Source organism: Ostrea edulis, chromosome 6 (genome assembly GCF_947568905.1).
Source record: "Ostrea edulis chromosome 6, xbOstEdul1.1, whole genome shotgun sequence".
Taxonomy (NCBI): Eukaryota; Metazoa; Mollusca; class Bivalvia; order Ostreida; family Ostreidae; genus Ostrea; species Ostrea edulis.
The window spans coordinates 6,782,567-6,797,268 of NC_079169.1; the positions used below are offsets into that span (position 1 = coordinate 6,782,567).

General features: G+C 34.9%; 1 protein-coding gene across 1 annotated transcript; it reads left to right on the forward strand.

Annotated features, from left to right (window-relative positions):
• The first annotated feature begins 1,244 nt into the window (after window positions 1–1,244).
• LOC125645539 (pyrroline-5-carboxylate reductase 2-like) lies at window positions 1,245–13,895 on the forward strand. The gene is made up of 6 exons (XM_048871125.2): window positions 1,245–1,446; window positions 2,660–2,724; window positions 4,983–5,162; window positions 7,062–7,274; window positions 8,510–8,602; window positions 11,509–13,895. The coding sequence occupies exons 1-6, from the start codon at window positions 1,338–1,340 to the stop codon at window positions 11,773–11,775; spliced, it is 927 nt and encodes a 308-aa protein (XP_048727082.2). The 5' UTR covers window positions 1,245–1,337; the 3' UTR covers window positions 11,776–13,895.
• The last annotated feature ends 807 nt before the right edge of the window (window positions 13,896–14,702 follow it).

A 14,702-nucleotide genomic window follows, 5' to 3' on the forward strand; every position in this document is an offset into this window, starting at 1 on the left:
GCGACAAATATCTGTCCTTTTATCATTGAGTTGTAGACGTGCGACAAATATCTGTCCTTTTATTATTGAGGTTTAAATGTGCGACAAATATCTGTCCTTAATTAGTTATTGAGGTTTAGACGTGCGACAAATATCCATCCTTTTGTTTCTGAGTTGTAGACGTGCGATAGAGACTTGGCGTTGTGTTAGAATATGCTAGCATCGTTAAATATAACTTTCCCTAGCGTTTCACCGTATATCACCGACACCGGATATTGCTACCAATCGAAGCGAGGATGTTTAAAGTAATAACACACCAAGATGGGAATTACTTCTTTTTAAACCACTTTTTATACATTTGCTGATGCTACCACTTGTTGGAATGTTTCAACGATATACAGACTCACTGTCAATGACTTAAAACTTACACGAAATGACGTGGATTTGGTTTTAAATCTTAAAATCAAGTGCCTGGTACCTGTAAAACAGAGGAGTCGTCCTCTGTTTGTGACTCATAATCTCGTCCAAATATTCAGCCGAGCCGAATCTCAACCGAGATTAGGAATGTAGTATTTCATAATGTCACTATAAAAATGGCATGTTATCTTTCATTATAAATAGGGGGGTGTGTGTGTTGTAAAATTGTTATATATACTATTTCTATGACAGAAAAAAAATTAACGCTTATAAATAAACTTATAATTCAAATGCTTTATTGACGATTATCAAACATGAGGCGTACATCATAAATTAACATCATATACTAGTATATATATAACATAATACACATTTTCAGATTAACCACAATTGACCTGATTTCTCAATTCAGTGTACCTTAAATTTAAAACACTCATTCAAATATTGACAAAAATGTTTTGTGAATGTATAATTTTCAGGATTCATGAGGCTTTTTATGGAATTTGCATTCAAATCACCAAAATGTTCTGAATATTTATTCCTTAAGTGATCGTATTTTGCACAAAATAATAGGAAGTGTTTCTCATCCTCAACTTCAACCTCAACTTATATTGTTAATATTTGCGCTAGAAAACCTATTCAGAGGTGGCTCATTATTGTCTTCATGTACAAAAATTGATTTATATTCAATACAAATGAAATATTTACTTTGATGAAAATAAAAAGAACCTTTGATTGCATTAAGGGTTATTAAACACAGAATTAATTTATTGTTAAACATTTCTGTCAAACATGATTTTGTTCGAGTTTTTTTTAACCACGCCCCCTTTACTCCACAGACCTACTTTCATTTTTAAACGAAAACTAAACTTCCGGGGAAAAAAACGTTGCTGATTGCGCATTGCATCCGCGTATTTCTTGCCTATATATAAAAGCTCATTATGGCCAGAACAGAAGATCAGAGGTTTTCAGTCAGTGATAGCATGACCATAGGATTTATAGGAGCTGGCCGGATGGCCCAGGCGATGAGCAGGGGTTTTATCTCCAAAGGTAAGCAATGTCAAAGGGGAAGTCACTCTAATGGTACTTCTTGTGATAAATATTGCATCACCATGCACTGCATAATATTATATGAATGTTAAATTGAATTTATCTACACGCAAATTTACCACAAAATCAGAATTTTAGAAGTTAGAAACATAAACTACGTCTATGGGATGAGCTTTTATTTATTTATTTTTTTTTTTTTACATGTGTCAAAGTAAAATTACTTAGAATTAGATTCATTAATATTCCAGAAAGATTATACTTACTATAAATGATTATTTGCTGTCTTTGATAAGTTTAAGAACAATTTTAAATAAACATATGTATCTTAGTGACTAATCAGATTTTGTGTATACTCTGACTATGTACAATGCACAGTGCTCATCATGATAGAAGGAAATGAAAGGGGGGCCTACAGCAAACACAGAGTAAACGAGGGACATGATGTTCGCCTATATGTATAGTTTATATTGAAATCTAAAAAAATACCTATAATGATTATATATGTTCTCTAGTAATTGTTGCTGTTGTCAATGACAAAAAGGGAAGAAATAAATGTTTGTTATCAATGACTCACTGGGCCTGCATACTGCACTTAAATTCCTGTTTGTGGCCTTGTTAAAGATGATGAAATAATTGAAATCTGAAAGAAACAGTTTATGTTAATGATTCTGTAGGCAATGTTAAGGTCACATAGATCATGTACAAGCTGCATGCTATTGCCTGTAAACTCAGCTAGTAAACATTTGTAGATTGCATCATCCTTTGCTGTGATCTCACAAAACTCCAGGTTTTAGTCAGTGATCTGTTACAGAATATTTAGTTGTATAGTATTTAAATGCAGTTTAGACAAACAAACCGAAGCAACAGCAACCCACACCCCCACAAAAAAGAGACACTCCCTGAAAAACAAGACCCCCCCCCCCCCCCCCCCAATAGATAAAACAATAAAAAAAAAACCTAAACAACTCTTTTTTTTCTTCTTTTTTTTTTAAAAACCTCTCTGGAGATGGAGTATTTTAGTCAGTGATCTGTTTTATTCTCTACTTGTACAAAAATTGAACTAGTTTAATCTAAACAAAAATTAAAACCAACGAAAAACAAGAAACTACCCCCCCCCCCCCCCCCTACCATACTTCCAACTGGAGGTGGAATATTTCAAAACTGGCAACTACAGAATATGTTGAGGATTTATTTTGAGTTATTATTTTTACAGGTATACTGAAGCCCCACAAAATAATAGCCAGTGACACGGTCCCCCAAATGTTAGATTGCATCAAAGTAAGTAATTTAATATAAAAAAGAATAATTTTCTTGTCATTAAGGATCATTGCAAACATGGGTGACACAAAGCAAATCTTTCTACTGTACAGTTAATAGCTGAGGCCTTCAGACCCAGAAATCAATAGGCAACTTGTGTTGTACACCTTTTGCCATATATGGCAAGAAATCATTGTAGCAAGTATCAGAATATAAAATGTGAATGAACATTTGATATATTGATTCAATTCACTTTCTTAACAACACTTTTATGGCACATAGTCATATAAACTGTAATAAACATGATATTGAGCAATGAGACAAGGTGTCAAAAACAGCATGATTCAACTTTTAGAGTGATATCATGAACATGTCAATTAACATGTAATTAATTTTTCCTCTGAGCTAGCAGTTCTGTTCTGTGCAATGAAACTTGGCTTTAGGCTTCAGAAAAAGACAGTTTGCATAATGGAAGTTTACAGGATAAAGAGTTTGTTTAATTGTATGAGTACTTGTGTATTTGTAGGTGTATATTAAATATATCTGCTTGTTTAATGGTAATTTGATCATAGCTTGAACAGTATAGCACAGACTGTCTTCTATTTTCTAGTGTTGGTAACATTGTTCCCGACTCTTGTACTTACCAGGGAATTACTATAGTACTTTGTTTTGATGTTAGAGTGACTATTGGAGCAAGTAGCAGCTAATTTTTATGCCCCTGAAATCGAAGATTCAGGGGCATACAGTTCTTGGCCTGTCCATCTGTCTGTCTGTGGCAAAAATCTTAACTTGGTCATATCTTTTACACCATAAGAGGTAAAGCCCGAACATATATGGTATGTGTATTTCTTTTGGCAAGAGCTTTCTATCGACACCAAAATCTTGTGATCTGGTGACCCTAACATAGACCTATGGCTTACTTTTAGAAAATTCTAATATAAGCCATATCTTTCAAATCATAAGAGGTACTATTTTTAGCTCACCTGAACCGAAGGTTCAAGTGAGCTTTTCTGATCAAAATTTGTCCGTTGTCTGTTGTTGTAAACTTTTCACAATTTTATCTTCTTCTTCAGAACTACTGGGCCAATTTCAACCAAACTTGGCCAAAAGCATCCTTGGGTGAAGGGCTTTCAAGTTTGTTCAAATGAAGGGCCATGTCCCTTTCAAAGGGGAGATAATCACAAAAATGCAAAAATAGGGTGGGGTAATTTAAAAATCTTCTCAAGAACCACTGGGCCAGAAGAGCTGAAATTTACCTGACAGCTTCCTGACATATTGCAGATTCAAGTTTGTTCAAATCATGGTCCCCGGGGGTAGGATGGGGCCACAAGGGAGGATCAAAGTTTTACATACAAATATATAGGAAAAATCTTTAAAAATCTTCTTCTCAAGAACCACTGAGCCAGAAAAGCTGATTTTTACATGAAAACTTTCTGACATAGTGCAGATTCAAGTTTGTTCAAATCATGGCCCCTGGGGGTAGGATGGGGCCACAAGGGGGATCAAAGTTTTACATACAAATACATAGTTAAAATCTTCTTCTCAATAACCACTGAGTCAGAAAAGCTGATATTTACAAGAAAACTTTCTGACATAGTGCAGATTCAAGTTCGTATCAAATCATGGCCCCTGGGGGGTAGGATGGGGCCACAAATGGGGGGGGGGGGGTGTCAAAGTTTTACATACAAATATAGGGAAAATCTTTAAAAATCTTCTTCTCAAGAACCATAGGGCCAAAGAAGTTGACATTTACATGAAAACTTTCTGACGTAGTGTAGATTCAAGTTTGCAAAAATCGTGGCTTCCAGGGGTAGTTGGGGCCATAATAGGGACTAAGGTTTTACATGCAAATATGTATGGAAAGTCTTCAGATATGGGCCAAGGTGACTCAGGTGAGCGATGTGGCCCATGGGCCTCTTGCTTTATTAAGCATGTGCATTTCTTGTGAGAAGACCTTTCAAACATCAGATTTGTTGGCATTGTGACCTTGACCATTGGCATAGTTTTTGGAAAATTTAAAAAGACATTAACCTGGTCTTATTTTTTACAACATAAGAGATACAGCTTCCATATTTGGCATGTGCATTCCTTGTAGCAAGACCTTTCCATTGGTACCAATAGCTTTGACCTAGTGACCTTAACATTGACCTTTGATCTACTTTTAGAAAATTCTAATATGCGCCTAATCAGATTCTCAAGGAATCTTTGATATAGTTGTGTTTATAAACATGATAATTGTGACTGATATCTGAGATTGTAGTAACGTACCCACTTTACAGGAACAGGGTATAAGAACCACCAGAAGTAACCTAGAGATTGTGGAGAACAGCGATCTGGTCATCATAGCGGTCAAGCCTCACATCGTGTCCCCAGTTCTACAGGAAGTGTCCTGCAAGGTCAGCCGGGAAAAACTCTTCCTCTCAATAGCAGCAGGGGTCACACTAGAGACACTAGAAAAGGTGAGAGGTCAGAGGTGACAATCTATATTGATGTAATACATGGTGTACATGTGTAATTAATACAGTATATGTATGGTAGTCAATGAATTAGTTTTACTCAATTATTGGACTGTACTGCAAACAGACTCATAAAAGTTACAAATCAACAAAATAAGATTCATGTTAACATAATTATGTTATATGTTGTATGTCATATGTTGGCGGTATTTGATGTTTTTAAAAAGTTTTTCTAGTTCATATCTGATCACTAGGGGTGAAACGATACAGTACCTTCTAGATTCGATTTGATTTTTCGATATTTTAGTCTTGATTCGATGATTTTCGATTTGATACAATAGCATACATGTACCAAATTCTTTATAATGCTAAGATTTTTTTATGTTTCGTTGTATTTATTGCTCTCTGCAAATAAATTCTACATAATGTAAAAATGTTTAACATAAAGCAACACTTATCACTTGTCCTAAAGCCAAAATATTGCCATACCGAGGATTAATACGTTGGGGGTGCATTTTTCGACTCGACTGCGTCCATTTTGACACAGCAAAGTTTACTCGTATGTTGATTGGGCAATTTTCATTTCCATTGGCTAATCAGAAACCATGTTAACAAGAGCAATGTGTGCTATGATTTTAGAACCGTATCGAACCAAAACAGACCCGAAATAAATCGAACATCGAATCGAGACCACTACATCACAATTCGGCCGCATCGCGATGCATCATTTCACCCCTACTGATCACATATATTTTGCATTTCATCATAATCAAGTTGCATTTTGACATATTTATGTTGCCTGTCAACATAATTGTATTGCATTAGGGGGCAGGAGTTTGCCACCATATTTTTGAGCTCTGAATTGAAAATAAACATATTCTATGCTGTTGGTGCTAGGGGTAAAAACAATGTTGAAAAACATAAAGACACTGATGATGAAAACAATTCACGCCATCATCAGAAGAGAATTTAAGTATGATAACCGTGTTAGAATAGGCCCTCAGTACCCCTTGTCGCAAGAGTCAACTAGATGGGCCCGGCGGTCCTTTGGATAAGACCACAAAAGTCGACGTCCTGTGTAACAGTCGGTCTGGCATGATAAAGATCCCTTCCTGCTCAGAGGCTGTAAGCATCGAGCATAGGCCTAAATTTTGTGCAGCCCTTCATAGGCAATGGTGACATCTCCACATGAGTGAAAAATCCTCGAGCGGAATGTTAAACAATATACAACCAACCAACAACTTGTACAATTTTTGCTGTGAAAATGAACAATCCCAGAAAATGTTATGACTTAATTCCAAACAACGGTGACATTTTATTCACATGTATGTGCACATCGATTTTATATTATCTTTTCTTTCACATTTGTAAAGCGCTTTAGAGAACTAATGTTGATAGGGCGCTATATAAATCTTTTAATTACAATTATATTAAAAGTATCAAATTTGCAAGCATACTGTGATGCACAGAGATAAATTGTTTATTCTGCATTTCATTTACATTATCAATGTGAATATTAAATGTGAAAAAGTAAGATGGCTGTAAGATCTTAGAAGTAAGGAAAGTGTAACTACAGAGTAATTTACCTTCGACTGCCACTTTGATGTGAAGATTTCCCGATTTTAACGGGTTTGTTCACAGTTTAATGTGTGTGTTGACATTAAATTGGGGGGGGGGGGGGGGGGGGGGATAGTATGAGATAAATGTTTTATCGTTTCCAAAGATACCATCTATGTAATTTTGGATGATATGACCTGCAGCCTTCAGTATATCGAGTTCATTTCTACAGAAAACAATATTCTTCACTAAAATTTTTTAACTTTTTTGAACATTTTCAATACCAATGGAAAATTACTTGTATTTTCTTCTCTCGCAATTGTTAAAGCATTTATGTATTTTCAGAATCTTCCATCCCAAACCAGAGTTGTGAGGGCCATGCCAAACACTCCTGCCCTTGTCCAGTGCGGGGCAACAGTTATTGCTCCTGGGTCGTCTGTCCTGCCGGGGGATAAAGAACTCATCCAGGGCCTGTTTAGAACGATCGGAATCTGTGAGTTAGGATCTGAGGATCAGCTGGACGCAGTGACCGGTCTGAGTGGGAGTGGACCAGCTTATGTGAGTGACCATCTATCTTAGATATTATACAAACATGGCATGTGAGTTAGGCCAGTACAGTAAAACAGCGAAATGCTTAGGAAGACAATTTTGATTCATTAGGCCAAAATATAATATATGTGTGTTCTCTATTTCACTCCCCCAAAAATTAGGTAGGGTAGGTACATGTACCGGTAGGTAAAACGTTTTATTTTATTGAAACATTTCATTTGAAATCTTAGAGTTTGATACACTTTGAATACATTTCAATTACTTTCTAAACATTTTGAAGATCAATAGTACTCAAAATGTAAATCAGAGAAATTTGAACGTGAAAACCCCCCCAAAATCTCCAGTTTGAACATAGCAGATTTTTATTTTATTTACAATGTATATATATTGTCAATAAATTCTTTAGGATTGTCAGCAAAATAGTAGGTGGGATTGGGATACCAGAAACACATATATTTTATTTTGCCATATAAACATAATTTGTTATATCCAATAAGTTTATGATATGTTTTAAAACTGCATGGAATGAAAATCACTTCCCTGTACCCTTGAATTCATTATAATATTAATAAGTACGTTTACTGTAACCGTGCTTTGCTGTACAGCCAAGCCTTGTTAATCCAAACACTTTGGATCCACTGGAAATTGTCAGGATAAATGAAGTATCTGTATAACTGAATCACATGTATTGTAATCATGTTAATTTGTCAGTGTATCCTTTTTAGAGGATTTGATGGAAAAGATCTACTGCTAAATCAAGTACACCACAAAATGTTTTTTTTTATTATGTGTTGATGTACATCACAGGTACTCCATATTTCTAAAATCTATAATAAAAAAGAATTATCTATAGGAAGACAGGTTTTTATTGTAATTAGGCCTGTAGATATTTAAAATGTCAAGTGCATGCAATATACATACAAGTAAAGTTGCAAAAAATGTTAGTGCTTGGCATTTAGAAGTGAGAATCATGTGTCTTTCATGTTAGATCTTAAACACAGAGGTCCTGTGTTGCGGCAGGCCTCATTGCTACAGTCCGAGTGCTATATATCAGAATTTGTAGCACCTCTTATGACTGTAGCTGCTAATGTACCTGTATGAGTGCGTATTTCCGAAAGGGGTGGAAAACAAACAAAAGCAAAAGCATAGACCTGTACCCGAGTCAGTTATACAATATATGTAATGTTGTTTGTGCTGTAATACACTATAAGCCATACCTTAATCTTCATCATTTACTATTGTAGGGTTTCTTGGCGATAGAATCTCTTGCAGATGGAGGAGTCAAGATGGGGCTCCCCCGAAACTTGGCACAAAAACTGGCGGCACAGACATTACTTGTGAGTACAATTTTCCCGAGATTAATATTTTTGCACTTTGACAGATTTTTCAGCTAAAGGCTTTAAAACTAAATGATTCTGTTGTCCTGACGGTTGACAAGAACTCTGGTGTTTATATCCAACTTTCTTCATGCTAAATTGAAGAGAGGCATGGACTTTCCATTGATTGGGCACCTGTCCAACTTAACCCCCTTCTGCAGTGGGTACCATTTACTGCTGTGTGGACCGAGTCTTACATGAATTCAAAGCTTCTTATTCAAGGACACATTATAATCTAATGACCTCAGTGAGGCTGAGATTTGAATTGCAGCCCTCTGAATGTATGTCAAAGTCACGAGATGACTGAGCCATGTACAAAAGAAAATATATGTTTTTAGAATTAGTTTATTTAACTTGTAGATGTTAAAATTTGTGAAGGGGAACTTGGGAAACAACAGCCCTGTGATGGATCATGGTACTAAATTTCATTAGTTCCAGTTGACTGAACTAGGCTCTCTACTGCTGCGGTTTAGTAATTTCCCAATATATCTGGTCCCCTAACTCACCCTCCATTTTCTAATGTTAAAGATTTAGATGATAAGGAGGCTGAGTGCACCCAGGGGAATTGTCTCGATTCAGAATTAAATGTTACTCAGTTCACAGAACTATGTAGTTATATAAGCTATTTAACCAGGATTTATAATTTAAGGTAATTCCCCATACCACATCTTAATATTAAAAAACCTACAGATTTCTATCAAAATTCGCATGTATTTTGTCGAGGATGTATAATGACCAAATTCCCGAAGAAAAATATGTTCAGCGGCCTTTCCCAGAGTACAGCCACTTTTAAAAATAGAAAACATCACTTTAAAACAAGCAGTCTTAACATACACACATTTTAAGGCACTGTCTTTATCTAAACGATAGAAATATGTTTCTTTCATATGAATTAAAGAAAATGTATTGCATTTGACTATTTTCAATAATTTTTCATCTACTGAACCATGCTCTTGGTTTCTAGGTGATGAAAATGCGCGAATAGTTGTCAAATTTTGACTGACCATAGCCTACCGTATCCGGAAATTTGTGTTTTCAAAAACCTTCAGATTTTTGAAACATTTCAATATATTTTACCTTTACACTCCAGCAATCATTTGACCCAAAAAGTAGATAGGGTATCGGATAATTTGAGAGCCCAATGACCCCATCTAGGTTAAAAACCTTGAAAAAACGCATATTGGAAAATGGTGTCTAAAATTCCTATCTCTGCAAACATGTTTCATTCACCATTTACATTACTAAATTACCATTTCAAGAAATATCACAGGCTAGTTTTTGAAAAAAAGTTTAAAACATTAAAGCTTCAAATAACTAAAAACCACTTTCATTGATTGCCGTTAGCTTTAGGGATCGGGCTTGAAGTTAGAAAAATCCTAACTTTACTATGGAGCTTAGCCTACATCACATGAACACTATCATGACGTAACAATAGATGAAAAAATAAAATTATGTCGTCAGATCTAGTTGGAACAAAGTAATGAAGATCAGACTGATTTTTACAATTTTAACGTTCATTCAGAGAATGCTAACTTATGTTCAAGTTACAAATTTTGGGAAATTCATATTTTTAAAAACACATGAATTCTGCATTCCTCGCCCCCTTGGTATTTTTTAGTTCCTGGTAGTTTTTAACAATACGATAAAGCCATGCGATGTGAGTGTTAACGACATGTAACTACCGCGTACATTCCGAGACATTTTAATCAAAACATCAATGAAGGCCATGTCCGGCCAGAAAAGTGTTTTAGATAAAAGAAAATTACATTACAACACCCATGATCCATACTGTACGTACAAGAACACAAACGTAAGACTCCTAGGCCTAGAGATATAGGGCCTAAATATAAATCTGTCAGCGTATGATCTAAACTAAACACCCTGAAATGATTAGACACAACAGAGGTATAATGCACATACATGTACATGTGTATGCACATTTATTATGGATTCGGAGGGCCTCGAAAGCGATTTTTGTGAATAAATATAAAAAATTTGCAAGGGTGTTACAATGTCATATAGCTTTATATTATGCATGTAGGCCTGCAGGTATTTTATTTAGATCATGACGGCATCTATTGTATTCTTTCAGGTTTAAATAAATTATAAGGAAAACATAACAAAAATATGTGATTGTCAGTACACGTAGCACACAAAAATTTTGTCAGTTGTATAGGAGATTCAATATTTCTACCCGTCATTAATGATCAGAAATCACACAAAAGAAATGGCCTACAATAGATGCATTGAAACTTGACAATTAACAAGATTTAACATCATAATCTGTAATATTTGCAGAAATCTCACGGGAATTACTAAAAGACTGTGTGTCATAACGAAATGTGTATGAAGAGGGCTTGTTTGTATTATTGCGATTCGTTTGTTGTTGTTTTTTAATTCTAAATTTTTGTTGTTTGCTTTCAAACAATCAGTCCTAATACGGTCTACAACATTCACCAAAATGCCGTCGGTTTCGTTGAATGTGTGATAATGTTCGTGACTCGTGAATAACATTTCTAATGTTATTTGATGTGGTATGGGGAATTACCTTAAGCAAGTGTCACATGGTGTTCATACACCAACAGTAAAGTATCTTGACTGGAGTTGTAATCCCAGGGAGACAGGGCCCCCTAGAGCCTTGTACACCATCAGTCTTACTGTCAGTTACTGTGAGCTATACAAGGAAATTAGTCACTGGACCTGTCATTAAATATTAAACTTAGCCCCTGTGGTGAATTCTATGCATAAAAATTCGAAGAGCTATTAGCTATGTTTTGATATGTTGAAAAGCAACTCTGTTGCATTGCCACTGTTTTCTTACATAATTTGACAAAAATCTAAAAACAATATTTTATTTATTTTTGCAGGGTGCAGCAAAAATGGTGCTGGAGTCAGATAAACACCCAGGTCAATTAAAGGATGAAGTTTGTTCCCCAGGGGGCACCACTATAGCTGCCATACACAGGCTGGAGGAGAAGGGCTTCCGATCGTCTTTAATAAGTGCTGTGGAAACTGCAACACAAAAAGCTAAAGAACTCGGGGTCCTTGAAAGTCAAAAACAGCAGACAGTTTTACTAAGAGAACAGTCTAGTGAACAAAGTAGCAGTAGTCAACAGGCCCGGGCATCTCAGTAATGGCCAGATGTCCCACTAATAACTGGACATCTTGGTAGTGGAGCAAAGTATCTCAGATAAAAGTCATTCCTGGCAGCGACCTGTATTTATGTAGAACAATGGAGAAAACATGTTGTTGTAAGACGAAACAATTACTGCAGCTTGTATTTATGGGAAATTGAAAAACATATTTAACAGTGATCAGATTTCTCAAAGATTGCTAAATGGCATGTACTTAATCAGTATTATACTGCCTACAGAAATTACAATTGCATTTTCTGTCAGTTTACAAGTCTGGGCATTAAATTCTTTTCTTTACCTTAATTTCATATTGATTTTTTTTTAAATCTATGCTATTGTCAGATATTGTATTTGATAGAAAATTAGATCTGAATTGGACCCCTGATGTATACAGGCTGAAAATTATCATGGTTCTTCATCCCATCCCAAACTATGAAATTAGTTCTCTATGTATGGGATCCATACCTCAATTTTCCTTACTAATTATTTTAGTTTACCCAATCTCTGAATGTAAATTTGTATGACATGAACAAACCCCAATGCAAAAAATGTGCAGGTGTCATGGACAGCTTTATTTTCAAGGGCAATAACTCTGTTGGCATTTAATGTGACACCGTTACATACATGCTTACCCCCAATTCAAATGTGCGATTTTTCTTATTGATATATAATATTTGCAATTGTTTACATTACTTTAAGAACATGTATTACAATATTCAGCTTTAAGGAAGTACATACCTGCCACTTAATCGGGGTACAAAGTATTGATTTTATTATTTGATGTCCAAACCTACATCTCTGATTGTTAGTCTGTACGAGTTCATGTGCTCAGCAGTTGTTATAATTATTTAGTATAAGTACAATAGTTTAACTGTGTGTGAAATTTAATTTCCAGTATGTGGTTGTGAAAGTTATTGGTATCAACTTTAATGTTTCTGATCTATCAAATATGTTTCATGTATGCTGTATGACTGAACCTTAAAGCATTTATTTTTATAAAAAAAACATTGTAAAACAAACTTCATTTTATATGTGTGCCAGTGATGCAAATCACCGACATCATGTTCCCAGTTTCTTTGATATTATATACATGTTAATTTTATACTACTGTAATGATTTGAATTAAAGGGAAAGGCAACCCTAACCACATTGTTGCCTTTATGAATAAAGTATTACTTACTGATATCGTAAATGACAGTCTTTAACAACAAAAATCCCTGCTCAACAATAAAATCAATATTAATCTATCTTATATTTCAAATTCTAAGATAGCGGCCATTGAAGTTTAATTTATTATGTCACACCGTCGGTTCCGGTTTATTTCATCGGCAGCACTGTAAACATGACAAGTCACGAACAGTTAAGTTTGGAGTCGTATAGATTTGAGCCCGTTCTTTTGCAAGAAGAATTTAAGAACAGAAGACCTTCAGTCGAGTCGCAGACCAGACAGATGGTATTCGTTTCTTTATACATGTCTCAAACCTCAACTTGTCATTACGCAAATGGATCCAGTTTACATAGTATTTTCTTTTCAAATAACTTTTTTGGGTCAGGAATTTTGGGGAAAAAACTTTTTTCATATCTCCCCTTTGCATTAATAGTGTAATTAACTGCTTGACAAGAAGGCATCCACCTATTTACAATGTATTCTTAAAATCTACCACATGCACATCTTTGATGATCTTAGAATCTCATCAAAACCGGAATAGACGGTACGACGTCAAAATTATTGATTTTTGTGGTCTTGAATACAAAAGAGTTCCGCTTCACGGCAGCTTCTATAGATGGCGGGAATTTCAATTGTTAACGTTTTAAAATTAGTACCGAGGCTTGTCTAGGCCGTGTATCAACAGAATAGTATGACAAATCGTTATCATATAATTAATCCTATCATTTACATGTATCATGTAAAATAAATTTGGGTGGCCTTTCCCTTTAATGATAATTACATTTATTTCATTAATTTGGGATTACACATCTCTAAAAGCTTGTGTTTTTAAAGTAGCAGGCTGATCGAATTTCTAATGTTTGAAGATGAATTCTAATAATGTTCAGTAACTTATCGATTCATATTGTTTGAATATTAACGTTTATTATGGGTAATAAATACTGAAAACAAATGATTGCATATGGGAGTTTTTTCCTCTTTGAGATTTGTGTTTATGTGCAGTATTCCACTTGGCTAAACATTTGTGAGGAGATTCTTGACCAACTTGTAAAATTACCAAGACCTCTAGATCAAATGGCTAGACCGCTATTGTGTTCGGATCATAGACCTCTCTGCAGACCGAGATTATAGCCCTCTGTACCGCAGGGCAATTTACTCCTTATAACAAGTTACTTTGTACAATAAGTCCATCCTCTGTACAATAAGTCACTCCTTTGTACAATAAGTTAATCATTTGTACAATATGTTAATCTTTGTACAATAAGTCACTCCTTTGTATAATAAGTTACTCCTTTGTACAATAAGTCACTCCTTTGTACAATAAGTCACTCCTTTGTACAATAAGTTAATCCTTTTTACAGTAAGTCACTCCTTTGTACAATAAGTTAATCCTTTGTACAATAAGTCACTCATTTGTACAATAAGTCACTCCTTTGTACAATAAGTCACTCCTTTGTACAATAAGTCACACCTTTGTATAATAAGTTACTCCTTTGTACAATAAGTCGCACCTTTGTACAATAAGTCACACCTTTGTACAATAAGTTAATCCTTTACAATAAGTCTCTCCTTTGTACAATAAGTCAATATTCTGTATAAGTTAATTCTTTGTACAGTAAGTCACTCTTTTGTACAATAAGTTATTTCTTTGTACAATAAGTCACTCCTTTGTACAATAAGTCACTCCTTTGAAAAATAAGTTAATCCTTTGTATAATAAGTCACTTCTTTGTACAATAAGTCACTCCTTTGTACAATAA

Excerpts from the sequence above, each read along its gene's own strand:
- LOC125645539 (XM_048871125.2), top strand. The coding sequence starts at position 1,338 with ATGGCCAGAACAGAAGATCAGAGGTTTTCAGTCAGTGATAGCATGACC. Across the intron at positions 5,163-7,061 it reads CACTAGAGACACTAGAAAAG|AATCTTCCATCCCAAACCAG; the intron begins GTGAGAGGTCAG and ends ATGTATTTTCAG. Across the intron at positions 8,603-11,508 it reads TGGCGGCACAGACATTACTT|GGTGCAGCAAAAATGGTGCT; the intron begins GTGAGTACAATT and ends TTATTTTTGCAG.